General features: G+C 51.7%; 3 protein-coding genes across 6 annotated transcripts in view; 1 reads left to right on the top strand and 2 right to left on the bottom strand.

Annotated features, from left to right (window-relative positions):
* Positions 1 to 216: 216 nt before the first annotated feature.
* TMEM221 (transmembrane protein 221) lies at positions 217 to 6798 on the bottom strand. Of its 2 annotated transcripts, XM_047698286.1 has the most exons (4): positions 6241 to 6798; positions 4041 to 4126; positions 1404 to 1634; positions 217 to 766 (listed from the first exon to the last, which is right to left on the bottom strand). In XM_047698286.1, the coding sequence occupies exons 1-4, from the start codon at positions 6558 to 6560 to the stop codon at positions 705 to 707; spliced, it is 699 nt and encodes a 232-aa protein (XP_047554242.1). In that variant the 5' UTR covers positions 6561 to 6798; the 3' UTR covers positions 217 to 704. The 2 variants fall into 2 exon arrangements, with proteins under 2 accessions (XP_047554242.1, XP_047554231.1); XM_047698275.1 differs by having other exon boundaries at positions 217 to 1634.
* Positions 6799 to 8429: 1631 nt separating this feature from the next.
* Positions 8430 to 11279, bottom strand: NXNL1 (nucleoredoxin like 1). The gene is made up of 2 exons (XM_047698309.1): positions 10954 to 11279; positions 8430 to 8848 (listed from the first exon to the last, which is right to left on the bottom strand). The coding sequence occupies exons 1-2, from the start codon at positions 11277 to 11279 to the stop codon at positions 8521 to 8523; spliced, it is 654 nt and encodes a 217-aa protein (XP_047554265.1). The 3' UTR covers positions 8430 to 8520.
* Positions 11280 to 18380: 7101 nt separating this feature from the next.
* Positions 18381 to 26240, top strand: part of SLC27A1 (solute carrier family 27 member 1) — a 31442-nt gene continuing 23582 nt past the window's right edge. Inside the window, exons 1-2 of one of the 3 annotated variants that reach the window (XM_047698249.1) lie at positions 18381 to 18622; positions 20078 to 20245. In XM_047698249.1, coding sequence (XP_047554205.1) covers positions 20079 to 20245 — 167 coding nt within the window. In that variant the 5' untranslated portion in view covers positions 18381 to 18622; position 20078. Of the gene's footprint in view, positions 18623 to 19548; positions 19687 to 19754; positions 19949 to 20077; positions 20246 to 26240 lie in introns of those variants that run through there. The other 2 variants (XM_047698266.1, XM_047698257.1) reach the window with 2 other exon arrangements.

The following is a 26240-nucleotide window of genomic DNA, read 5'->3' as shown; positions in this document are numbered from 1 at the left end:
TTGGGGTGAGAGTGGAGGCCAGGCATCCCCACCCCCAGTGAAATTTATGTGCATGAAGATTTTTGGGACATGGCTCCCCAACTAGGGTCTACAAGGAATAGACCCTTGCCCCCCACTTCTGCCTTCCCACCCCACTCCTGTCATCCCACCCATTACCCCAGGCCTGGGCTTGACCACACAACATGTTTGGATGTGACTCGAGTGACAAAGGAGATAGCGAAGGTCAGAGTTTATTTGAGGGCTGCATGAGATGGGAGTGGGGCCAGGGCCTCTGGAGATCCCTGGGGCTCTGAGTCATCCACTTTAAGCCTTGGCAGTTTTGTGAGCCCCAGAAAGTGGCCATCAACCCCCCTTCTCCTGCCACCAGGGCATCCGACTGATGACGACACAGGTTGACATGCACTGAGGATCTACTGTGCACAGGCACCTGGACTGGCTTACACCGAGTCTCACAGGAGCCCTAGGAGGGGGAACTGCTTCTGGCCACATTTTATAAACAAGGAAACTGAGACACAGAGCAGCGAAGCCCACAGCCAGAAGGCTGGGTCCAGCCGTCCATGTGCACCTGGGGCCCTAGGGTGCTCTGAGCACAGCACACACAGATTTCAAATGCTCACAGCCTGGAAGAAGTCGTAGAGTCTGAGACTTGCACTGTCAGCAGCATGGGGGTTACAGAAACCCGGTTCGAATCCTGACTCTGATGCTCAGTACTGGCCATGGGACTCCTGGTGAGTCACTGCCCTTCTTTGGACCTCGGTTTCCTCATCTGTAAAATGGATGGAGACATTTAGAGAACCACTGTTTAAGCCCAACCCTCCCCTCCTGCATCTAACATCTGGACAGCTACATTTTCCAGCCTCCTCTGCCCAGAGATGTGGCCATGTGACTCTGTTCTCGCCAGTGAGGTATAAGCAGGAGGGTCCCAAGGCCTCCCAGGAAGATTTCCAGGTGCTGAGTGCACCCTGGTCTCTGCCTTTCCCTCCGAGAGAGGAGGTGAAGGCTGGAGCCCTGGAAGCCATTTTGTGACATGAAGCCACCTTGAAGACACAAGGCACGGATGCTGAGAAATCAAGTCATACTGCTACTGTGGCTGAACCTGGACCTATCTTTACAGAGTCCTCTTCCTGCTGCCTGACACCAGGTCTCTATCCCTGATCCCTGGGTTCACACCAGTGTAGAGTCCTTCCCTGAGCCCCGTGACCGGTGGCCCAGCATGCTACGCATCTCGTGGGTGACCCCTTCCCAGTGGCCCCTGCCAGCCGACAGTGTCCGGTGCAAGTGGGATAAAGGCAGGCTGCTCTCCCGGCCTCCCCCCATGGCTGCAGGTGCTGTAGCAGTGACTGTGGGTCTGAGGGGGTCCCCAGGTTCTGGGCAGGATGAGTAGGGGGTTTGGTGGTGGGTACCCTGCTGGGGCTGAGCCCTGGGGCTGGCCTTGGAGACTTCAGCAGGGCGGACAGGGTCGTCTTCAAAGTGTGGTGGGGACAGTTCATGGAGGCCACGGCGGGTGGCCCGGGCAGCTCGGAGCAGAGTGTGGGTCAGCGCCGCCACCAGGACCAGAGCACCCACTCCAAGGATGGAGGCGGCTGCTGCACCTGTCTCGATCTCAAAGAGCAGCAGGGCGTAGATGGACAGTGCTGGGGAAAGAAATGGCTCTCATTTACTTAGTCAACAAACGTTTGCTCCCCAAGCTCTGGGAGAGCTCCCCCAAACAGAGGGCAGTCACAGAAACTTGTACATGATAGGCACATAGCTTAACTACCTAATTCTCTTACACCATCATCACATGCATTTTACTGTAAAATGGTGAATTTTATGTTATATGTACTTGACCACAACTAAAACAACCCGGATCTCAGGCTTCCTGAATCCCGTGATTTAACTTTGAGTGAATCACAGCCCCTCTCTGGCCTGTTTGCTGGTCTCAACGAGATGGTTGGTGACCTGACCTTGAGGACCAATCTGCGCTAGCTTGTTGACTTGTCCAGCACCCAGCTGGCACCATTCTTTTTGATGAGGACTGTCCTGTGGACTGTAGGATATTTAGCAGCTTCTACCCACTTGATGCAGTAGCATTTCCCCCCTTCCCTGTCATGACAACCAAAAATGTCTCCAGATATTGGCAAATGTCCTCTGGATCAGCAGAATCTGTTCCCATTGAAAACCACCAGCTAAGTCCCTACCTTCAACAAATCGTTAATGTAGGAGCACTGTGCCACCTCTCTGACATCGTTGATGGGTATGGTGCTAGGGTAGGCCAATCAGAGCATTGCTTCCCCTGGTTGTACTGATTGGTGCAGGGCTATCACATGACCCAAGCCCAGCCAATCAAAGCAAGCCCTGGGGCTTTTGACTGGGCTGTGGGTAGGGAGGAATTTTCTTACTGCAGCAGCGGGGGAATTGGTCCAGGAGAAGCCCAGAGTGGGCTGGAAGCCTTCTTGGCACTTTGCTGGCTGTCTTTATGCTTTCTCCGGCTCTGTACTGTTTGCTTTTAAGATGCCACACTGCATCATGTTCGACAGATTAAAGTGAGGCCAAGGACTTCTTTTGCTCTAAACATTTTTGAAAAGGTTTTTTAAATTATTCTTTGGCTCTGGCTAGCAACGAATGGATGATTGGATGATTGGCTGGATGTGCTCGGGCATTCTTGCTGAGTGAGGTAATCTAACCTCAAAAGGAATCTAAATGGGAGCTCAACAAATTCTTAATTTAACACTTAATGAGGCTGACACAGTTACCTTTTTCCCCCTCTTTGTGAGTTTTCTTGTGTATTAGAATGAGGATATCTTATTCTCCAAGTCTCCAACAATTTTTTTTTTTTTTTTTTTTTTTTGCCAGCCTGGGAAAGGGCTCAAGGTTGTAGGCATTGTGTTGAAAGCACTTATAGATACAGGCATCTTTCTCAGGGGATAGCAGGTGAAGAGGTGAAACAAGAGGCATTTCTGATTACCTTGTGGAGCACCTAGATCCAGCTGCACCTGAGGCCAAGCAGCCCCGATCTTTACAGATACATGCGTCACCCCCTCCACTCTCCTTTTTAAAAAACTCATAGCTGGAGCATTTTATTAAGTCTAACAGCAAAAGTTATGCAGAGTTCCCTGCACTTTATATATCCATATATACCCTTATAGTCCCATAATGAACCCTAGGTTCACATCTCACAAATAAATAATTTAAATATATCTCCTAAACTTCTATTTCTCTCTTGTAGGAATGAAGAAAAAAAAAAAAGACAGTAATAGCAAACCCTTTGTTTTTCATTCAGCTGAATATTTTTTTCTTCTAGTAAAACAGGTTGTTTATAGGACTGCCAGTGGTCTGTGTATGTTTCAGCCCTGAGTCTGCAGCACCATCAATGCATTTTCCAAGATTAGAACGATATATAAGATGTTAGGATGCTTGATGCTTTGATTACTTTACTGGCAAGTGTGGGTGAGAGGATGTTGATCTAAGAAACGTTATCACGACTCAGGGAAGGAAAGACAATGCGCTGTGTCCTTCTGGCACCCACACTTTTAGTTTTTGTTCTGTTTCATGTTTTGGGATTTACAACTGCATTTCTGGTTTATAAAGCATTTTTTTTTTAACCTAAGCCATTCTTGAGCTGGAGGTTCTGATATTTGTAACCAACAGCTTTTTACTAAGACCAACCCATGAAACACTATCTCCAAAAAAACCACCAAGGACATGAACATTTTTGTTCAAAACAAATGTAGGAAACTGAAGAATAAAAAATGTTCTGAAGACCACTACGACTTATGGAACCCCTACTGGGGTCAGATGCCATTCACAGTCTTTCTCAGGGATTAACCCGGAATCCCCTTAGTAATTGTAGAAGGTGGGGAACTATGTATCCCCACTGTACTGATGAGGAAACCTGGACACAGAGGGAATCTGCCCAAGGTCCCAGAGCAAGAAAGTGTCAGAGCCAAGAGTTGAACACAGGCAGACTGGCACTGGAGCTGACTTCAGTTATGGGGCCACGACCCTTGGCCACCCCAGCCCAGGGCTCTACACCCAACATTCTATCCCCCAGCACGCACCTGCTAAGTAGACAGAGACCCCACAGCAGAAAAGGCCAAGGGCCACGTGTCTGAGGAGGCGGCAGTCATAGAGAAACCAGTCAGACCTGAGGGGGCAGCAGGAAGAGAATGGGCTCAGGTGGAGCTGGTGGGGGAAGGCCAGGGAGGCCCGAGATCTATGTAAGGACCTGTCCATCCATCCATCCATCCATCCATCCATCCATCCATCCATCTCTCTATCTACCCATTCATCCATCCTTCCAGGTACCACTACCATCTACCATCTACACATCCCCATCGATTATTCAACCGTACAGCCATCCATCCATTCAATCAGGCCCTATTAATCCATCCAACCACTTACTGAAACAGCCACCATCTGTCCATCCACCCATTTGCCATTCACCACCCAACTACCCGTCCTTCCATCCACCCTTTCATCCTTCACCCACCCATCCATCCACCATCCACTCCCCCTCACTATCTATCCAACCAACTATCCATCTGTCCATTCATCCATTCCTCATTCACAGCTCATCCATCCACCATCCTTTCCCCCTCTTCTATGGCCCATCCGTATACATCAGTCCATTCAAAATGCAACACTCATGAGGCAGCTGTTATGCACAGACACTAGCTGTGCACCTGACTTCCATTATTTTACAGACTCATTTGGGAAGTAAAGAAACCAGGGCTAACTTGTTATCAGACATGGTAGAAACAGAGATTCCCAAGAGCTGAGACTGATGGAGGTCTTCATTTTGAGCCTGGCAACATGCTAAGTGCTTCTGTTGTGTGCACTCTCCCTTCCTCCCTCCTGGAGGCTTAAGAAAAAGAGGCTCTGAGAGCTTCCATTATCGCTCATCTCCCAGTGGTACAGCAGAAGTGGCCTCCTCCCCAGTCTCTCCACCACCTGACCTCATGCCCCCTTTTCCCACAGTGGCCGGAGGGGTTATTCCAAACTGAAGTCAGATCATGCCCCTCCTTTCTCACAACTCTCTCAGGCAGAGTAACCCCCAAAGGGGTCACCACAGCACAAGAAGAGCTACATGGTCCAGTTCCTGATTTCTCTGCCCTTATCTCCCTTATGTCTCCCTCCGGCCACATCAATCACCTTGATCTCCCCCTAACATCCCAAGCTCATTCCTGCCCCAGGTCCTTTGCACATGGTGTTCCTCCTGCCTGGATCACAGTCCTCCAGATCTTCTGCCTCCTTCCCTTCTTCAAGTCTCTGCTCAAGCCTCCGCTGATGGTCCCATTTCAACCCCCATTCTGCCCTCTTTCTTGGCATCACCTCATTCCTCCTTTCCCAGCATTCATCCTCACTTAAGTTATTTGTCTTGTCTCTATTGTCTACCCCATGAGGACAGGTCTGGGTCCACCTAATTCCTGCTGTGTCCTCTACTCCTGGTGCTAGGCTCAGCCCCCTGAAGACACCCATGATTGGGTGTCTGTTGACTGACACATGAGTGTATTTCAGCCCCCCTTGAGCTATGGAATGGATAGCGCACACTTTAGGTGAGATCTACCCCAGTGGTGAAAGTTCCCATCCATTCAAATCCATGGAATCGGGGACCCTGATTCTGTCTCCCCTCCCCCAGCATCCTGGAGGGGAACACTGGGAAGGTTCTTCGCTATATTCCCTGTCCCCTGACACCTGCCTCCCCCAGTGCCCATGTTCCTGAGCTCCGCTGCCTGAGGAAGGATCCCCACCCAGGACTAGAGCACAGGCTCTGGCTCTACCAGAAGGAAGTTCAAATCTCCTCCACCCTCTTCCAAACCCGCTAGCCTAAAGAGATCAGCCTCCCATGTTGTAAGGGAGGCAGGAACACCAGCCTCGCAGGGTCACGGGCCTTCACTTGGCTAGTCCACAGAATGCGAAAAGCACATAGAGCTTAGGGTTTCCTCAATGATAAGCGCTGTCAACACCGGGGCCACCCGGCCCTGGGTCCCCAATGACCGCAGTCTTCACCTCTGTAAAATGGTGGGAGTGGGGGGAGTGCAGCAGTCGCTGCACTCCCGATGGAGGGAGGGATGGAAGGAGGGAGAGATGATAGAGGGAGTGGGGGATGGAGAGAGGGGAGGAAGGGAGGACGGGATGGAAGCAAGGAAGAGGGGAGAGGGGACGCTCTCCCCCAACCTGAGGTCCCGACAGGGGCAGCGGCTCGTCTGGGCTTGCTCAGCCCCCAGCCGGGCCTCGGGGCGGAGGGGCCTGTCCTACCTGCCGGGGCCGGGCCCCCGCGCCAGCTCGGCGCCCAGGTGGCCGCAGAGCGCCGCGAGCAGAAGGCAGGTGAGGCCCAACACCAGGGCGAGCGCGGCGAGCGCGGCGGCCAGCGGCAGTAGCGCCCCGGCCGCGTCCTCGGGCAGCCCGGGGCCAGCGCCCAGCTCCGGGCCGAGCCCGTTGGCGCGCAGTCCCCGAAGCTCGGCGCGGCCTGCCTGCAGCTGGAACAGCAGCTGCGCTCCCAGCGCCGCCAGCACGGCCGCCGGGATGCCCAGCAAGGTCATCGCGGCCAGCACCCGGCCGCCGTACGACCCGGCCATGACTGGGGGTCTGTGAGCCGGGGTGGGGGTGGGGGGCAGTCGAGGAATAAAAGAGATTTTAGCGGGGCAGGGGAGTTGGGCGGGCGTCCAAAGGTCCCCAGGAGTTCCGAAGCGGGTGGGACCGCAAGGGGTATCTGAAAGTTGAGGGGCCGTAGACGGATTGGTGTGCAGATCGCCGTGGGGATGAGGAAGCTCTGAGAAAACTTGGGTCAAAGTCTTTCTCCTCCCTCCAGGGACCCTGCGGGCGCCCCCTCCCGGTCTCCAGGTGCTGGCCCGGCGGGGCCGGCGCGGGGCGGGGCAAAGAAGGGACAGAGGCGGCCCCAAGACGGGAACGGGCTAGGTGGCTGGATCCCGGGAGCCTTACAAGCCCCTAAACTCATTAAAGGGACCGCCACACCGCCCTCTGCCCAAAGCACCTGTTTCATTGCTAAAAATAAATAAATAAATAAATAAATAAATAAATAAAAGAAACTTGAACGAATTTTTAAAATAATTCACTTTGATACTCGGTCTCTTGCAGTTGGCTGCGATTTCCCCTCCGTTCGACCTTCTTTTAAGGCTTTGCCGAAATGTCGCCTCCTGGGCGAGGCCCTTTGGCGGCCCCGGCTTGAGCAGGCACCCCTGTCTTTTGCTGTTCGACTTTGTTCTTCCCATGGCCCGTATTTTGGGTTATTATCTATTTATTTTTAATTTTAAACATTGAGGTGAGATTTACATGATGTAAAAGAAACCATTCCGAAGTGAACAGTCCAGTGGTATTTAGTACATACACAGTGTTGTGCAAACAGCATCTTTGTCTGGTTCTGGAACATTTTCATCATCCCTAAAGGAGACCCCTTCCCCTTCCCCTAAGCCCTGGCAACCGCTGATCTGCTTTCCGTCTCTGGATTTGTCTGTTCTGGACATTTTATATAAATGGAGCCACAACCTATATGACTTCCGGTGTCCGTTTTTTTCACTGACGTTCATCTACATTGTACTGCGTATTAGTTCTCCGTTCCTTTTAGGGGCTGAAGAGTATCCCGCTGATGGATGGACCACATTGTGTTTATGCATTTGTCTGTTGCGGGGCATTTGGGTTTTTTCCCACCTTTTAGCTGTTGTGAATAGTGTTGCTGTGAACACGTACACGGTTATTTGAGTCCCTATTTCTTTTGGGTTTATACCTGGAGTGGAATTGCTGGTAATTACGGTCATTCTGTATTTATCTTATGGAGGAACCTCAGACTGCTTTCCACAGCAACCTGCACCCTTTTACCTTCCCACCAGCAGTGCCCGAGGGCTCCACTCTCTTCATTTCCCTGCTAACACTCATTACGCCCTGGGTTTTGATTATAGCCATCCCACTGGGCGTGAAGTGGGATCTCACCGTGCCTTTTTTTTTTTTTTTCAAGATTTTATTTATTTATTTGACAGACAGAGATCACAAGTAGGCAGAGAGGCAGGCGGTGGGTGTGGGAAAGGGGGCGGGAAGCAGGATCCCTGCTGAGCAGAGAGCCCATGGGGGACCGTGGGATCATGTCCTGAGGCGAAGTCAAAGGCTTAATTCACTGTGCCACCCAGGTGCCCCTCACCGTGCTTTTGATTTGCATTTCCCTAAGGGCTAAGGAGGCTGAGCATCTTTTCGTGGGTTTGTTGGTCGTTTGTGCATCTTCTTTGGAGAAATGATCCCTCTTCAGGCCATGATCCCTCTTCAGGTCCTTTGCTTAGTTATGAATGGGTTGCCTGTCTCCTTGCACGCCCCGCCCCCCCCCCCCCCCCCGCCTCCCACCCCACGGCACTTTACATCTCTCGAAGCCCGGCGGGTGAGTCCGAGGGCCCCCTGCTGGGGGGTGGCGCTGCTCCCGGACGCCGCGACGTCTGCCTCGAGTGTCCCCTTCTGTGACCCCTTAGAGTCTGGGGCGGTAACTCCTCTGGAGGTCGCAGCCCCGAATCCCCACGCGCGAGCTCCCCGCAGGGGTCAGAAAAGCTCCCCGGCGCCACCGCCCTCCGCTCCGCCCTCCGGCGGGCTCCCGCTCCCGGGGCCGCGCTTGCCCCGGGCGGTCCGGTCCACGCGGTACTTGCAGCGGCGCAGCGGCTCGGTGAGGCTCCGCGGCGCGGGGTCGTCCAGGTCTTCGGGCTGCAGGAAGCTGCGGTCCAGCAGCTCCGCCGCCTCCTGCCAGTTGGCGAAGCAGGCCGGGCCCAGGCGCCGGATCTCGTCGGTGGCATCGCGGGTGAGGACGTCCCCGCCAGGCTTGAGCACCACGACAGCCGGCAGGCGCTCCACGGAGAAGCGGCGCCCGAGGTCCCTGCGGGGCGGGCGCGTCAGTCCGGTCGGAAGCCGGTCCCTGATTCCGAGCTAGGGAGCCACACACCCCTCCTCCCAGGACTCACAGAGCGCCTTCCGTGTGCACGGTGTGCGCTGGGGGCGCCCGGGGACCTGGCCAGGCCGCAGTGGCCTCTGCGCTGTGTCTCCAATACCTCAGACAAGCTACCACCTCATATATTTCATGTCATGTCATGTCATATTATAATTATATATGTTGTAACACACCACAACATGCACTATGCGGGACATACTTAGGCGCCTGGGTTGTTCAGTTGGTTAAGCGTCTGCCTTGGGCTCAGGTCATGATCCCACGGTCCTGGGATGCAGCCCAGTGCCCAGCGTTGGGCTCCCTGCTCAGCGACGCCTGCTTCTCCCTTTCCCACTCCCCCTGCTTGTGTTCCCTCTCTCTGTCAAATAAATAAATAAATAAAATCTTTTAAAAATATAAAAAGTAAAAACATACACTAAAAATGACTCATTGTTGATGCGAAATTTGTTTTTAACTGGGCATCCTGTATTTTATCTGGGAACTGTGTGTGTGTGTGTTCCTGTGTGTATAGGGTGGCGAGAAGGGGGGGTAGGGAATCGCTCACTCTCTGTCCAGACACCTAAGCCACCCTGAGTAGGCTTTGTCCAGAGGACCCTGTGTCACACGAGGTCAGCAGGTCCGAGTTTGGCTCTGACACCCTCACAGCTGACATTTCTGCCCTGGGAAGGAAAATGTTGCCACTTTGCAGGAAAGATCCCCCTCAGCGGCAGAGAGGGCAGAAGGAGGGAGCAAGTGTCCTAACTCTGATAATGTTGGGTGGAGAATGAAGGTCTCTAGAAACTTCCAACTTGGGGAGCAAAATTAATGAAGTCAGTCAAGTGTCAGAAGCCTGTGACTCGCTTTCAAATGGTTCCTTGCAAACTTCCTGTGTGTGTAGATAAAGCAAACATGGCCAGGTGCCAATGAGTGCTGTGGATTTCACTGCATGCTTCTTCCAACTTGAGAGATCTTGGAAATTTTTCATCACGAAAAGTTAAGTTTAAAAAGAAGGAAAGCCAGGGCGCCTGGCTGGCTCAGTCTGAGGAGAGTGTGACTCTTGATTTCAGGGTTGTGAGTTCGAGCCCCATGCTGGGTGTAGAGATTACTTAAAAATAAAACGTTAAAAATTTTTTTTAAACTAAAAAAAAAAAAAAAAGGGATGCCTTCCTGCAGAAAAGGGGAGGGTTCTAAGACAGCCATGAGCTGTAGCATTCTTCATTGGGCAACTGGGTACACCACCTCTTTCACAGCTCCGATGCCCTCCTGCCTGGCTCCAGCTACTCTGAGGATCATATCCATTCCCATTAAGATGGAGACCGTGGTGCTGCTCCACATGGTGCTTGCAGACCTCTCCTATTGCTTATTTTTTTTTTTAAGATTTTATTTATTTGTCAGAGAGAGAGAGAGAGAGCACAAGCAGGGAGAGCGAGAAGCAGACTCCCGGCTGAGCACAGAGCCCAACGTGGGACTTGATCCTAGGACCCTGGCATTGTGACCCCAGCCAAAGGCAGACGTTTAACCTGCTGAGCCACGCAGGCATCCCTCCCATCTGTGATTGCTTACAGTTCCCTGAACTGCTGCTCTTTCTCTGATGGCCTCCCAGCCTTTATCTGTGCTGTGCCCTCTGCCTGGAAACCCTTCCCTCTCCTCACTCTTTCCTATCCTCCCTGGCCTTGGGGGTCTCTCTTTAAAAACACTTCTTCAGGGAACCATTCCCTGACCCCAAACCTCAGCAAGGTCTCCCCATTATATTTCCACACGGCATCCTCCCTTTGTCCTCTGGACCATTACTGCAGTTTCTTATTATATATGTATTTGAGTCTTTGTGTCACATGTGTCTCCCCAACGAGGTTGTAAGCTCCTTGGGAGCTAAGTAGAAATGGGCATATGTAGCCCCTTGGGTGGTCCCCTCCCCACCCCATCTGGGGACAAACTGGCACGCAGGACGTGCTCATTAATTCCAGCTGGAACAGAGGGAACAATAAACAAAAACTTCACTTTCAGCAGAAATATCTCCTCCTCCAGGAAGCCCTCCCTGACCTCTTCTCCCACCTCACCTCCTCAGGTCATCCTCGAAGGGCAGGAAGAGCCACTTCTTTGGCATGTCCCTGAGGAACAGATCCTGCTGCTCCTCTGTGGGGTCCTGGGACACGTACACCAGAGCCAGCTGGGCTGCCCGCAGCACATAGAACTCATCTGTGAGCTTTACGAAGAAGTCCCTGAGGATAGGTGCGAAGGCTTGACACTGTGGGCAGGACCCGGAGCCGAAGAAAAGAAGCACCAGCCGGTTCTCCAGCCTGCGACTGAGCTCAGCCTCCGTGTCCAGCTCATCCTGGTCACTGTTGTTGCGAATCAGGACGCGGCCGGAGAACAGGGAGGCCATGGCAGCCTTGGCTGGGAGCTGGGGACACAGCGGAGGGACTTTGTGTGGCCCTGGGTCTGCTGGCTGATGGCTGGCCCAGGATTAGGTATCTTTAGGAGGCCAGTTTAGGACCTCACTAATCTGCTTAAACCGCGACCTGATTCTGTGCTGCCTTTGAGGGTAGGGGCAGGAGGCCCATGGGTTCCTTCCTGGAAGACAGCTGAAATCCATTAAGAAAAAGTACAGGATTGCAAAGGAGAACAGTAATCCTCACACATGGGTGTGAAAATATCTTATTAAGTTGTGATGTAAAATATACGAGATTCTTCATGAATTCAATGTGTTAAGTAATTGTGGTTCACCAGGGTTCTACAAATGATTGTGATTTCTACTGTGATAAATGGTATTTTGAGGTGTCTGCGTGCAATGGCCAGGATGTGATGTGAAATTATCTTTGCTTTCCACGGGAGTCAAAGTCACAGGGCTGGCTGATACCTGCTTTGACAGGACATGAAAAACATCCCACCTTCCAGTTAAGTGTAAAAGTTAATGGGAAACTTGTTAAAATGGACGCAGGAGGCCAGGAGGGGGAGCTCTCACCAGACCAGCTGTCAGTTACAGGAAGATGGGTCAGTTTCACAACTTCACTAGAAAAATCCAGAGGAAAGAATGATCAATTGCAGCTCCCAACATGAAAAGAGGGACATTGCATCTCCTACAATAAGTCAACAACCCCTGCAACTCAGCCAATTAGCCATCATCACCCTGAACTGCTTTTCTCCATTGAACTTTCCTTCAAAACAACCCCTCCCAACTTCCTCCCTTCTTCTCCATAAAATAACCTTCATCTTCTTTATTGAAAGAGGCTACGGTTTTTGCTGTAGTTTGCACGATTCTCTACTATTTCCAAATAAACCCATTTTTGCTAGCTGACTTTATTTTTAAGGTCAATAGAAGTTAATGAAAATAAATGTGTGGGTTTTTTCCCCTACACCCCCCTGAATTCAGTGGAGGACAGCCCACCTTAAGATCCCTTCGTGTGTAAGGTTGAAAATCATGGCCACAAGCATTTGCAGTCCCCTCTCATCAAGAATTCGAAATTAGTTCCCCTTTCCTTGAATCTGGGCCAGCTTCATGACTTGCTTTGACCAAGAGAATGTGGTGGGAGGTCTGAGTTTGGAGGATGAGTCTTATCCTCGCTTGTCATTTTCATTCTCTTAGAAGGCTGCCTCCAAAAGTCCTGTGTGAGGAACCTGACCTAGCCCAGGGTTGACAAAGCTTTTCTATAAAGGGTCAGATATAGTAAATACTTTTGGATTTGTGGGCCATAGGGTCTCTTGCAATTTCGAATTCTGCCACTGCCTTGCAAAAGTAGCTCTGGACGATATGTATATGAATTGATGTATCTGGGCTCCAATAAAACTCTATTTACAGACACTGAAGTTTGAATTTCATAAAATTTTCGCCATGAAATATTACTCTTTTTTTTTTAAGATTTTATTTATTTATTTGACAGACAGAGATCACAAGTAGGCAGAGAGGCAGGCAGAGAGAGAGAGGTGGAGGCAGGCTCCCTGTGGAGCAGAGAGCCCGATGCGGGGCTCGATCCCAGGACACTGGGATCATGACCTGAGCCGAAGGCAGAGGCTTAACCCACTGAGCCACCCAGGCGCCCTGAAATATTACTCTTCATTTCCTTCAACCATTCCTAAATGTAAAAACTATTCTCAGCTTCTGGCAAGCCAGATCTGGCCAGTGAATTGCATTTGCAGACCTCTGTTCTAGCCTATTGGATAAGAGGCCACATGGAGGTGTTGACCTTAAAATTAAAAACAGTCAGTTATTTTACCAACAAAAATGGGCTTGTTCAGGAATAGCAGAGAATTGCAATTAAGGGCAAGCAAACTATGGTAAAAACCATAGGCTTGTCCAACAAACAAAAAAGAGGATTTTATGGAGAAAGAGGAAGTTGGGAAGGGTTGTTTTGAAGGGAAGTCCGCTGGGGGGAACCAGGAGTTTGGGCTGATGATGGTTTCTCATTTGCTGATGCTTGGATAGTCAATGTCTTATAGGAGATGCAATGTCCACCTTTTCCTGTTGGGTCCATTAAATGATAATTTCTTCCTGTTGATATTTCTGTTTAGGGTCTGTAATTGACATTTCTTCCTGTAATTGAAATGCGGTGGTACCGACAGGAGAGCTCCCCCTTCTGGCCTTCAGCTGCATTTCAGGAAGGTTTCCCTCCATTAATTTTCACCAAGGCGAGCTAGATGCTCACAGGAGAGCCAGCACCAATTGCTACACACCTGATCTTCCAGTCCAGCCCCTGGCAGATTGTAGCAGATTGCCTGAGCCAGCCAAGTCCAGCAGAGGGACTGCCCAGGCAACCTATGGCGTTCCCCAAACCGTTGATCCCAGTTGTATACCCACTCCAGTTTGGGGTGATTTGTTATGATTTGTTACACAGCAATAGCTAACTAGTACACCAGGTCTAGAGGATTTTTTCCAGGCCTAGGAAAACATGAGAGACTCTGAAAGAAACTTCACGTTGGCTTTAAACAATAAGAAAGAATGGGGGGCTCTTGGGTGGCTCAGTGGGTTAAAGCCTCTGCTTTCGGCTCAGGTCATGATCCCAGGGTTCTGGGATCGAGCCCCACATCGGGCTCTCTGCTCAGTGGGGAGACTGCTTCCTCCTCTCTCTCTGCCTGCCTCTCTGCCTACTTTGCGATCTCTATCTGTCAAATAAATAAATAAATAAAATCTTAAAAAAAAAAAAAAGAAAGAATGGGGCTCCCGGATGGCTCAGTAGGTTAGGCATCTGACTCTTGATTTCAATTCAGGTTTTGACCTCAGGTTGGTGAGATTGAGCCCCGTTTTGGAGTCTCTCTCTTTTTCTCTTCCTCTGTCCCTCCTGCTCATGCATGCATGCTCTCTTTCTCTCCAAAAAGTAAGTAAAAAATAAAAATAAATAAAATAAGAAGGAAATCACAAAGTCCACATTCTCCAGATTTAATTCATGTTGTCAAGATTTTGTGAATGGGCTCGTTCCTAATGTGTCCTTGTTACATTCTACTTAGAAATGATTTCTGGGTCAGATTTTCCTCCGCCTACCAGAACCCCAGGAAGTCCTGCCGTGTTGTGAATGCAAGATGCACTGGGAGCAGAGTGATCTCAGTAATGGGGGACTCTCCTCTAATCTTTATGGGGTGCCAGGCTCCTGTTCTCTGAACAGCCTTACCAGGTTTGTGCGATTTGATTCCATCGTACAGGTGCAGCATAGAGAAACCAATTTTCAAAGCCAAGTCACCCAGTAAATGATGTGTGGTGGGGGCGGGGCAGGGGGAAGTCACCCAATGAGTGATATGTGTGTGTGTGTGTGGTGTGCTGCGGAGCCAATTCCAACTTGATTGGGGCTTTTGTTTCTCCAAGCATTTCCAAACTGCCACATCCTTGACATTTGGGGCTAGATCATTGTTTGTGGTGCAGGCTGTCCTGTGTATTGTAGGATGCTTAGCAACACCCCAGCCTTGATACGCAAGATGCCAACAGCAACCCTTCTTCCCGTTGTGACAATTAAATATGACTCCAGGGGCGCCTGGGTGGCTCAGTGGGTTAAAGCCTCTGCCTTCGGCTCAGGTCATGTTCCCAGGGTCCTGGGATCGAGCCCCGCATCAGGCTCTCTGCTCAGCGGGGAGCCTGCTTCCCCCTCTCTCTCTGCCTGCCTCTCTGCCTACTTGTGATCTCTGTCTGTCAAATGAATAAATAAAAATCTTAAAAAAAAAAAAATGACTCCAGACGTGGCCCGGTGCCCCAGGGGGCAGTTGAGAGCTACTACTCTAACCCTTTGTTCTGTTGTAGTGGGTTGAGTGGTGGCCTCCAAAGAGATATGTCCAAGTCCTAAAACCAGAACCTGTGACTATGACCTTACTTGGAAACAGGGTCTTCGCGGATGTAATTAAGAATCTCAAGACGAGATCATCCTGGATTATCTAGGTAGGTCTTCAATCCAATGACAAGTGTCCTTATAAGAGACGAAAGACGGGGCATCTGGGTGTCTCAGTCGTTAAGCATATGCCTTTGGCTCAGGTCATGATCCCGGGGTCCTGGGATCGAGCCCCACATCGGGCTCCCTGCTTGGTGGGGAGCCTGCTTCTCCCTCTCCCTCTCCCACTGCTTGTGTTCCTTTCTTGCTGTGTCTGTCTCTGTCAAATAAGTAAAATCTCAAAAAAAAAAAAAAAAAAAAGAGAGAGAGAGAGAGACCGAAGAGGAGACACACAGAGGCCATGTGGACATGGAAGCAGAGACCGGAGTAATGTGGCCGTAGCCAAGGAATGCGTGGATCCTCCCCTAGAATTACAGAGGGACTATGGCTGTTCACACTTGGAATTTCAGACTTCTGGCCTCCGGAATTGTGAGAGAATAAATTTCTGTTGTTTTAAGCCAGCTGGTTTGCGGTACTTCTTTAGGGCAGCAGAGGAAACTCACCCCTTCTTGTGGTAGACACGACTTGGGCAGAGACACTGTTCGCTCCCACGGGGCTCATGCCCTCTTTACAGTGAAACCCCCAAGCTATGATCATCCACTATTTTACTTTTAATGTATGCTTCATTTTTCTCCTTCCGGAAAGTCCTAAGAACTCCCTTTGCTGTGGCCTGCAGCCCCTTGTGGCTGCCCTGGGGAGGGAGATGCATGACTGCCTGTGCCCCTATACCTAGCAGGTGCCTGGTCCATTCGTTCTGCAGATGCGAAGTCACTTGTCAACCGTGGCGCAGCGGTGATCAAGAAATATTTGTTGCACAGTGCTCTAGGAGATGAGCAGGACCACCCAGAAGGCAACCAAAGTACAGAGGGGAGAGGGGACCTGCCCAAGACCACCACCTGGAGGGTAGAACTTGAATCTTCCCCCCCACAGGTGTTCAGGCCTCAGTTTTCACATCTGTGAAATGGGGATAAGATAGTGCTTCATCCAGAAAACCGGGGGACAGTTGCACTTCAGAATTGGGGAGGTTTTTTTGGTGTCTTATGAAAGTTATCGAGTGTAAAAGTTGCTGTATATTGTGTGATGCCCCTGGAGATCTAGGAACAGCCTTTAAGCAAAGGCATAAATAATGGATAAACGGATACAAAGGGGTAATTGACCACTGAAATGGACTGGGTCAGCTCAGGGGGAGGTGGTTCTCCTGCACCGGAAACTGGGTTCTCCTCCTGGTGTGAGTCTGGCTAGAAGACAACCAAGCCAAAGAGTGGGAAAAGGAAGGGTTTTATTTGCAACAAGTAGGGCGACCGCGGAGGATATTTCCCAAAGCAGTGTTCTCTCCCTCCTCCCTACAACAAAATTGGGGAAGTTTTAAGCTAAGGATTCATGCATATTTATGAAGGGGCTTGGCAAAGGAAAGATCAGTAGAGAACTGGGGCAAAAGTCATCAGTGTTTGAGAGCTCAAAGGGGTTTAAATTCTGCAATGACTCAGGACTGTGTGTTGGGTCAACCTTTACTTCTAAAACAGCGCTGGGAGTTTGACCCCTGATTTATTGTCTGAAATGGTAAGGCTCGCCCCTGGCCTGGTAGTGGATGTTAGTTTTCAAGTTCTTTTGTTTCTTCTTCTTCTTCTTCTTCTTCTTTTTTTTTTTTAAGGTTTTATTTATTTATTTGGCAGAGAGAGAGAGAGGAGAGAGGGAACACAAGCAGGGGGAGTGGGAGAGTGAGAAGCAGATTTCCCGACGAACTGGGAGCCCAATGAGGGGCTTGATTCCAGGACCCTGGGATCATGAACCTGAGCTGAAGGCAGATGCTTAGCGACTGAGCCACCCAGGCACCCACATTCTTTTGTTTCTTTAAAATCATTAACTATTGAGGTCTATTTTTCTGCAATTTGAACATATCCCAGGAAGTTCTGCAATTGGACTTGACAATGTGCTTGGGCAATGAGGGCCTTTCAGGTGTAGATCACAAAGTGGCTGGGAACCTAAAATGAATTCTCTTACGTTAAGAAAGCTAAGGTTCATCTTTTTTGGAAACCCCTCACCCTACCTGCCTACACCTACACCTGGAGTTCTGGTACCACCTGAATAAAAAGTTGGGTTTCCAGAGCCTTTTGGAATTGGGGATTTCAGACTGAGGACCCGTAACAGTATCTTGAAGAGCTGTGGGCAGAATTGGAGAGTGATGGTCAAGGGCACTATTTATTTATTTATTTTACATTTTGAAAACATTTCTTTTCAGTGTTCCAAATTCATTGTTTATGCACCACACCCAGAGCTCCATGCAATTCGTGCCCTCCTTAATACCCACCACCAGGCTCACCCAACCTCCCAATGCCTTCCCCTCCAAAACCTTTAGTTTGTTTTTCAGAGTTCATGGGCACTATTTAGTGAGGTCTCAGTAAACTTGGTACGATGGAGAAGGGGGAGGGAGGAAAGGGGGGAAGGGGGAGGAGGAGGAAGGGAGAAGAGGAAGAAACACAGAGGAGGAGGGAAGCCAGGAGGGCAGGGGTGGGGTAAGAAGAGGGGTGAAGAGGAGGAGGGATAAAGCATAAGAGAAGGGGAAGGAAGTAGGTGGGGGAGGAGCAAAGAAAGGGGAAAGTGGGGGAAAGGGGGAGGGGAGGAAGAAGGCTGAAGGGGGGGGAAGAGAAGGAGGAGGAGGAGGAAGTGGGGAAGAATGGAGGAATCGGGGTCAGAGGGAGGAGGGGGAGGAAGTGGGGGGAGGTGGGGGGAGATGGAGGGAGGTGGGAGAGCAAGCCTCCAACCCACATTTGTGAATGAGTGAATTTCAGCTCTAGTTCGTGTGACAGCTCCGGTCCTCGGTTTCTTTACCTGTAAAATGGGGTGAGCACAACAGGGCTACCTGACAGGATAAGAGCGCAGCTGTGCTTACTGGTCATTGCTGACTTTGCTGATCCCTGGCCAAGAAAGTAGCCATCCAGTGGCTGGCTCTGGGCCTGTCCTCCAGATCTGCCCCCTTGTCCCCCATTCCACCAACCCTGGGCAACTACAGGGACCAATGGTAGCATGTGGGAGGGGTGGGAGCCTGCCCAGCCCTGTCCTCCAAATGGTGCTGGAAGCAGGCCCTGGCCGCCTCCCAAGGAGAGCGCTGAGAAGGTCGGCCAAAGCAAGGCAGAAAACAAGCTGGGGTGGGGTGGGCAGGGGGGCAAAGGAGGGGGAGCTTGGAGGGAGGGATCCAAGGCAGTGGCCTGCATGGGCACAGCACAGGCAGAGCCGGGCCCAGGAGTCTGCAGAAATAGTGGTTCCGGAGGGCCCCCACTCTCAGGCTAGGTTTGGAGTCCTGTCTTGGCCTCATCGTCCCTGCCTCAGCTTCTGGGAACCCACGAGGAAGCGGCTAAGACTGAGGGTCTGTGCACCGCTCCAGGTCAGCCAGGGTCCAGGGTGGTGGGCAGCCAGGGCAGCCAGGCCAGCGCTGGCCCGTGCCTGATCAGGAGGGCTTTTGGGTCTCTGGGTGGGCATTTAGGACTTCGGGTGTGGTGGGTGGGAACCAGGCGTGTAGCTTTTGCCGTCCCTGGGCTCCTGGGCTGTTACACTGAGATTTAACTGACAAGATTTTGCGTTATGGATTGAGGATTAGTTGAGTCCTTGAAATGTAGAATTAAGACTGAGGTGGGGTTTGGATTTAGAACCTCCTGAGGCTCCTAGACTGTGAGTTTAGGACTCTCCGGATCGCTGGAATGTGTAAGACCCAAGAGGCGTCGCAGCCTAGACTTAGAACAAACGGGGCGAGAACCCAGTACTCACAGGCCCTGGGTGTGAACCGAGACTTTCTGCTCCCCCAGGCTAGGAATCCTTTCGCCATCTATTGCTCAGCCCTGAGCCACGCCCCTAGGGTGCGGGAGCACGTGTTTTCTAAACGCCGCTCGGGGGCGGGAGGCGGGGGGTGTGTGGGTGTCTCCAAGACAGCTGCCGCCCTTTCTGGGCCGTTCTAGGCCCCGGTCTCGTTGGCCGTCGTCTCTCTGGCCTGGGGCCCCTCTCTATGGTCGTGGCCTCCCGAGAGGGGAGGGCTTTGGCTAAGCGGCTGCGGAGCTCGGAGCTGGACAGGTCGGAAGATATCCTTGGGGCGGGCCTGGGCTGGCAGATGGGGAGGGGCCTAGGGCTCTAGGTGGGCCAGAGGGAGGTCCACAGGGTGACGATTGGGCCAAAGCCCGAGGGCGGGCCCTTGGCCAGGGATGGAACCTGGGCCTGGGTTAGGGGCGGGCGGGGGTGGGTAGCCTAATTGGGAGTGGGCGGGGCGTGGATTGTGGGCGGGGCCAGAGGCCAATCTGGGGGCGGGGCCCAATGATTGGCGGAGTAGAGATAGAAGCGGGTCTTGGAGGAAAACCCCAGACCTGTGGGAACTGGGGTGGATCCTGTAACCGAGGACGGCGCTAGATCACGGCAATGGAGGAAGGCTGATCAAGTGTCTGGGAAGGGCCTGTGTCTGTGGTAGGGACGAGGTGGAGCCCATGTTTGGGGCCAAGTCGTGAGGCTGGAGCTTGGGTTCAGAGCCCAGCCGCTAGGTCAAGACGTGGGGTAGGTCTTGACAGAGACTGGCGGAGTCTAAGAGCTGCGTCTGAGGGCGTGGCCTGTGCTAAGAATTGGTAAAGGAGCTTGAGCCGGGCTAAGAGGAGGGAGGCCAGTGCCCAGCATGGGACGGGGCGGAGCCCTGATCCGGGGGCGGAGTCTGTCGGGACCCGGCCAATTCCAGGCATGAGGGCGGGGCTCGAAGGGGGTGGCCTGGGCTTCCCGAGTAGGCGGAGCCGGGGGCTGGGGGCGGAGCTCATTCTGGGGGCGGGGCCCCAGCCTTCCGCGGCCTGAGAGCTCTCCGCCTCCCCAGGATGCAAGCTCCCCGTGCAGGCTCGGCCTCCGTGGTCTCGCTCGTGCTGCTGTGGCTGTTGGGGCTGCCGTGGACCTGGAGCGCAGCGGCGGCGCTCGGCGTGTACGTGGGCGGTGGCGGCTGGCGTTTCCTGCGCATCGTCTGCAAGACCGCAAGGCGGGACCTCTTGTGAGTGCAGTCGGGGCCTGGCCCCGGACCAGCTGCGCGTCTTGGGGTGTGATCAGAGCGAAGGTGTTGCAGGGGCGGAGTCGGGGGCTCTGAGGGCTTGGGGAGAGGGGTTTTGGAGACTGGGGGCGAGGCTTAGGGCGGGGTTAGGGGCGGGGCCGGGACCTGAAAGAATGACGGATTGGGGGTCTCTGAGGGGAACTGGAGGGGACAGCTAGAGGGTCTCTGGAGGGAGAGAGTAAGTTTCAAGATTCTAGAGGCTGTTTGGGAGACCTCAGGGGGCTGGGCGATAACTTGAGGATCTCTGGGCCGCTGGTAGGGGTTCCAGAGAGCTGGAGCTGATTGGGAGGCTTGGTTATTTGGGGGTCTCTGTGGGGACTTGGTGACGGTGAGAGGCTTCTAGGGGCTCTTCAGGGATTCTCGTAGGTCCCTAGGGGCCCACGGTGGCGACCCAGTGGTCTTTGGGGGCTGCAAAGACACTTTGGAGTTTTTTAGGGCTTTCTCGGTGGGTGAGGGATGAAGGGGCTTCTTGAGACATCTGTAAGAGACTTTTAGGGTTTCTGAAGGGTGTGCGTCTCCTGAGGGCCATTTACCGATTTCTCTGGGGCCCGGGGTGCTCTTTGAAAGTTTGGGATCTGTACAGGATTTGAGGGGTTCAGAGTTTGTGGAGACGTTGCTGCGTATTCCAAGACTTGTTTGGGGATCTCCAGAGATCGTGATCTCTCACGAGGGGATTTTGGTGTCCTATGCGGATTTCCTTGGAAGAAGATCTCTGGGGTGTCTCCAAGGGGCATGCTTGAAGAAGCTTTTGGGGGTCCTCCTGGGGTGAAATAGGTGTTGCTGGGGATTCCCATCACAATGAATCTTAATAACAACCCCCACATGGAATGCCTGAGCACCTGCTGTGGGTCTGCAGGGCTGATCCTCTCAGGTGAGGTGGGGGAACTAACCCAATGTAAGGGTAAAGAAACAGGCTCTGTGAGCAGCGGGGATGGGGTGAGTTGGGGGAAAGTTCCACTGCTAATTAACTGGTTCCGAACCTTCTAGAACCGTCCTTTTCTCTCCATGCCCTGGCCTCTGCCTCTGCCTTTGGTCTTTCTGACCAGATTTGACAGTGCCCTCTGTTCACACATCCTCCACAACCCCCATCCTCTGCAGGAGAAAGACTCAACCTCCAGCTGGACACTAGGTTCTGTGACCTACGTCAGAATCTGCCCACTTGCCACTCCCCATCTTCATAGATTCACCTGACCCTCACATCAGCATGCCTTGTCAGGCTCAGGATGTACCCCCTCTGCCTGGAACACGCTGAGCTTCCTTTTGCGTGGTGATGCTTTATGATGTTGCTACACTGGCCTTGTTGCTGGCCCTCAACATGTGCAGCCCCGGGGCCTTTGTACTTGCTCTTGTCTCTGCCTGGATCACTCTTTCTCTGTTCTTCCTTTTCATCACGCCGTGGCTTGAATGTCCCCCCAAGAGCCCTCTCCTGACACTATGTCCCTGTACGCCCTCCCACCTTGTCAGTTTTTGGCAGAATGGCCAACATTTGCAGAGTGCTTCCTCCATGCCAAGGCTAAACGTGACTTCTTTAAACCCTCCCAGCAACCCTGTGATGTGGGTACTCTCTTGTCCCCATCTAACTGATGAGCAAACCGAGGCACAGCATAGTCTGGTCCCTTGCCCAGGGTCACACAGGGGGGCAAGTAGTGGGGACAGGATTAGAACCTAGGCAGCATGGCTCCAAAGCTTGACTTGGTACCACTAGTAGCATCTGTCATTTGTAATTATCTGTTTTTAAATGCTTTCCAAAAAAAAGATTTTATTTATTTATCTGAAAGAGAGTGAGCTTGAGCAGGGGAAGAGGCAGAGGGAGGAGCAGACTCCCCGCCGAGCAGGGAGCCCAGTGTGGGGCTCGATCCCAGGACTTCGAGATGAGGACTTGAGCCAAAGGCAGCCGCTTAACTAACTGAGCCACTCAGGCGCCCCATCATTTGTAATTCTCTTATGTGTCTGATTTCTTGCCTTTTAATTCTTGAGTCTCTTTCTCCCAGCCAGGCTGGGGGCTCTGTGGGGGCACAAGGGAAGCTGTGTGGGGTCTTCATGCCACCTTGGATGAACTGGCTTCCACATAGGGTGGCACATGGCAGGAACATGGGCTGTGTGTGTTGGCTGGCAGCCCTTCCTTGGCTACCGTGGGCTTGTCCAGGCCCCAGCTGTGCCTCACTGATCCTGAGTATCTGTGCCTGGTTGTGTTCCCCCGGGGATGGAGTAAGAGCTGGGCCGACTACAACTCCCTGACCTTGGGCTTGACACACTTTTCTGTAGGAGACAGCCTCAAAGATGGCCCAACCGCCTGGTCTTCACTTTCATATGATCCCCCCCATGCTTTGAGTGTGGGCTGGATCTAGTGACTTGCTTGCCATGGATAGAATACAGCAAAAGTACTAGGATACTATACCCAAGATTAGTAATAAAAAAGAATGTGGTATCCATCACCAGTACTCTCTTGGATCGCTCCCTCCAGGAAAAGCTGGCTGCCCTGATGCGAGGCAGCCCATGTGAGTGAACTTGGAAGTGGATTCTGTCCCAGTGAAACCTTGAGATGACTCCAGCCCCAGCCAGCACATTGATTGCAGCCTCACAAGACACCTGGAGCCAGAACCACACAGCTAAGCCCCTCTTGGCTTCCTGACCCTCAGAAACTGGGAGATAAGGAATGTTTCCAACTGGTAATTGTGGAGGTGATTTGTTACACAGCAATAGCTAACTAACGCAGCTTGCGTAGCCCTCTCTAGGGACTAGGATCACAATCCTAGAAAGAAGGAATGCCTACTAACCTCACTTTACAGGCTGGTGTACCAAGAGAGATGAGGTCATTGACCTAGGATGCACAGCCAAGGAGGACTTAGGGCACTGGGGTCCCTGTTCTTAGCTACTGTGCTGTGCTGGGAGTGGTGGGGGGCCTGCACTGAGACCTGGGGATCTTCTCCCACCTTATCCCATGTTCCGTATTTGTGGCCTGAAATCTGATCCCGTTTATCGAGTTGGTTTCTGTCTGTTCTGGTGCTCTGGGGCTCGGGGTGAAAACATGAGGGGGCAGAAGGAATAGAAAGAAGAGAAGGGTGAGAAGAGATCTCAGGAAGGGCTCAGAGGTGGACAGTGGCTTCTTTGTCTCCGGGTAGGCGTGGCTTGGGCTGCTGCCAGGTGGGGCAGCCCAGGCAAGTGGCTAGAGCTAAGAGCACTGGAGTCCACTGCCTGCCCACGTGGGCGTGCTCCGGAGAAAATGGGGGCGAGGGCAGGATGGGACAGGTGGTAAGGGCTGGGCCTCACCCTGGGTGCTCATGTACCCTGATCATCACTAGCTCCGGCCTCAGTGCCCGTTTCCTGGAATGTCACCTATGAATGGGGGCTGTGGAAGCGCTTCTTGGCTGGAGCTGCTTGCTCTGGTTCCCAGCCTTGCTGGTGGTCCTTTCCCCATGGCTATAAAAGTAGTGCCAGCTCCTGGGATTCTTGGGGTGCTCTGTCAAGTTTATTCATGGCAAACTCTCCGAGGAGAGCTGGGTACCCAGTAGGCACTCAAATGCATTCGTGCTGGCTGCCATCAGCTGGTTGGGGGCGGGGGGGGCGGCTTGGTGGCTGTGTGGGTTGGATGGTTGGGGGCTGGGTGGCCAGAGCCAGCGTGTCTAACTGTGGACCTCAGCTATGCCCCTTGCTGGCCCCAGGAGTCGTACCCTCTGAGTCTCACTTCCTCCCTCTGTAAAAATAGTCGTTGTGTGTACCGCCTCTTCAGGAAGCATGCGTTGAACACCTGCATGCAACATGGGCACTTGGCCTGCCTCATGGTACGTGGTGAATACTTTATTAATGCTTTGTGGCAAGCTGTGGAAGAGCAGCAGGCTCCCCCTGCTGGGGCCTGGTTCTGGGCTATTCTGTCTTGACTTGCTGGCTGACCTTGCGCATGTGAATTCACCTCTCTGAGCACCCACCTCATCCCATCACCTGTCACGTGGAAATCTTAGGACCCTACTTTGGAGGGTGCCCATGAGGTTAGCTCAGTGCCTGGCACACAGTAGGTGCTCAAATCCTAAAGCTGCTCATCTTAGCTACTCTGTTCACTGTTGAATGGGTGAGATATCAGGATCTGACCAGGGAGGTGGGTGAATTTTTGGTGGTTTTTTTTTTTGTTTTATTTTTAAATTTTGTTTTATTTTTGTTGTTGTTGTTGTTTTTTATTTTGTTTTTTAAATTTTGTTTTATTTTATTTTATTTAAATTTTTAAAGATTTTATCTATTTATTTGTCAGAGAGAGAGAGAGTGTGTGTGCGCATATAGGCAGGGGGAACTGGAGGCAGAGGGAGAAGCAGACTCCCTGCTGAGCAAGGACCTGGGTAGGGGACTCGATCCAAGGACCCCGGGATCATGACCTGAGCTGAAGGCAGACACTTAACCGACTTAGCCACCCAGGCGTCCCGACATGCATCTTTTAATATTCTGTGTTTACTTGTTTTGTGTAATAGTCAGTATATAACCCATGGCACAAAATTCAAATTTTAGAGAGAGGTTTACAGTGAATGTCGTCCTCTCTGCTGCCCCCAGCCCTGCAGTTTCCTTCCTCAGAGGCATCTTCTGCCACTTTCCCAAGATACAGTTAGAAAAATCTGCACAGACCCACCTGTTCTTTGTGCCTACAGATGCCCTCATGTTTTCCATCCTGTTTCTCACCTGGTGCTTTCTTTCCATTTTTACTTGTAATTTTTAATTTTATTAAAGTCACGTGAGCTTTGAGATGAAAGCCTCTGAGCCTTCTACCTCGAGGGGCAGCTTCGTGCATCACCTTTCGGCCACACCCACACTTTTCCTTCCCTACCTGGAATGACTCTTCCGTCTTGTCTGACTCCTTTGGGCTTTTACTCCGTGTCTCTAAATGGGTTATGTGATGATATCTGCATTTTTTCATTTGGACACTTGATCAGTTGTCTCCCTCCATGGAAGACAAGGATGTGGCACCCCTTTATACCCCTTGTCATCACGCTCTTCCTGTCCCTCTACATGCATGTACGCCCCGCTCCCCAACAGACACGTTTTTCCATACCTTCATTGTCCCAATGTTATTACAGCCGATTCTCATTATCTGCGGTAATTTTGTTTTATAAAGTCACTGCAAACATTGGATTAACAAATATTGAACCATCATTCCTAGGGCAAGTACAGGGTTAGGGTTCTGCAAACCTTTGGTCACAGCATTTTTATCAACCAAGCAATACATAACCTTGTTTTATGTTTGTTCTATTTAGAGACACCTCGTGGGGCGACTGGGTGGCTCAGTGGCCTCTGCCTTGGGCTTAGGTCATGATCTCAGGGTCCTGGGGATCAAGCCCCGCATTGGGCTCTCTGCTCAGCCAGGAGCCTGCTTCCCCACCCCCTCTCTGCCTGTCTCTCTGCCTACTTGTGATTTCTGTCTGTCAAATAAATATATAAAATCTTAAAAAAAAATAAAGACACTTCATTTTATATACATTCCCCCCCCCCCTTTTTTTTTCAAAGCAAGCTCTGTGACCAGTGGGGCTTGAACTCATGATCCCAAGATTCAGAGTTACATTTTCTACTGCCTGAGCCAGCCAGGTACCCCCATAGTCTTTTTATTTATCTATTTTTTTAAAAAGACTTTATTGATTTATTTGACAGAGAGAGAGAGAGCACAAGCAGAGGGAGCAGCGGGCAGAGGGAGAAGAAGGCTCCCCACTGAGCAGGGAGCCCGATGTAGGGTTCAATCCCAGGACCCTGGGATCATGACCTGAGCTGAAGATGGGTGCTTAATGACTGAGCCACCCAGGTGCCCCCGCACCCCCATCCCCACACCATAGTCTTTTAAAAGAAATATATATTCTTGACTCATTACCAGTGAACTTATGGCCAACAGCATTATAATTCACACCTGAACAAAACTTTCTAAGTAAGGCACATCCCAGCCTTCTTGCCCTTAGAAACACTAGAGAGC

Source organism: Lutra lutra, chromosome 1 (genome assembly GCF_902655055.1).
Source record: "Lutra lutra chromosome 1, mLutLut1.2, whole genome shotgun sequence".
NCBI lineage: Eukaryota > Metazoa > Chordata > Mammalia > Carnivora > Mustelidae > Lutra > Lutra lutra.
The sequence above is the reverse complement of the archived record's forward strand: the minus strand, read 5'-3'. Positions and strand labels throughout refer to the sequence as shown.

Coding starts and splice junctions, on each gene's coding strand:
- TMEM221 (XM_047698275.1), bottom strand. CDS start 6,560: ATGGCCGGGTCGTACGGCGGCCGGGTGCTGGCCGCGATGACCTTGCTG. Junction 4,127..6,240: donor CGGGGGCCCGGCCCCGGCAG/GTAGGACAGGCC, acceptor CTGCCCCCTCAG/GTCTGACTGGTTTCTCTATG. Junction 1,635..4,040: donor GGTCTCTGTCTACTTAGCAG/GTGCGTGCTGGG, acceptor TTCTTTCCCCAG/CACTGTCCATCTACGCCCTG.
- NXNL1 (XM_047698309.1), bottom strand. CDS start 11,279: ATGGCCTCCCTGTTCTCCGGCCGCGTCCTGATTCGCAACAACAGTGAC. Junction 8,849..10,953: donor TTCGAGGATGACCTGAGGAG/GTGAGGTGGGAG, acceptor CCCGCCCCGCAG/GGACCTCGGGCGCCGCTTCT.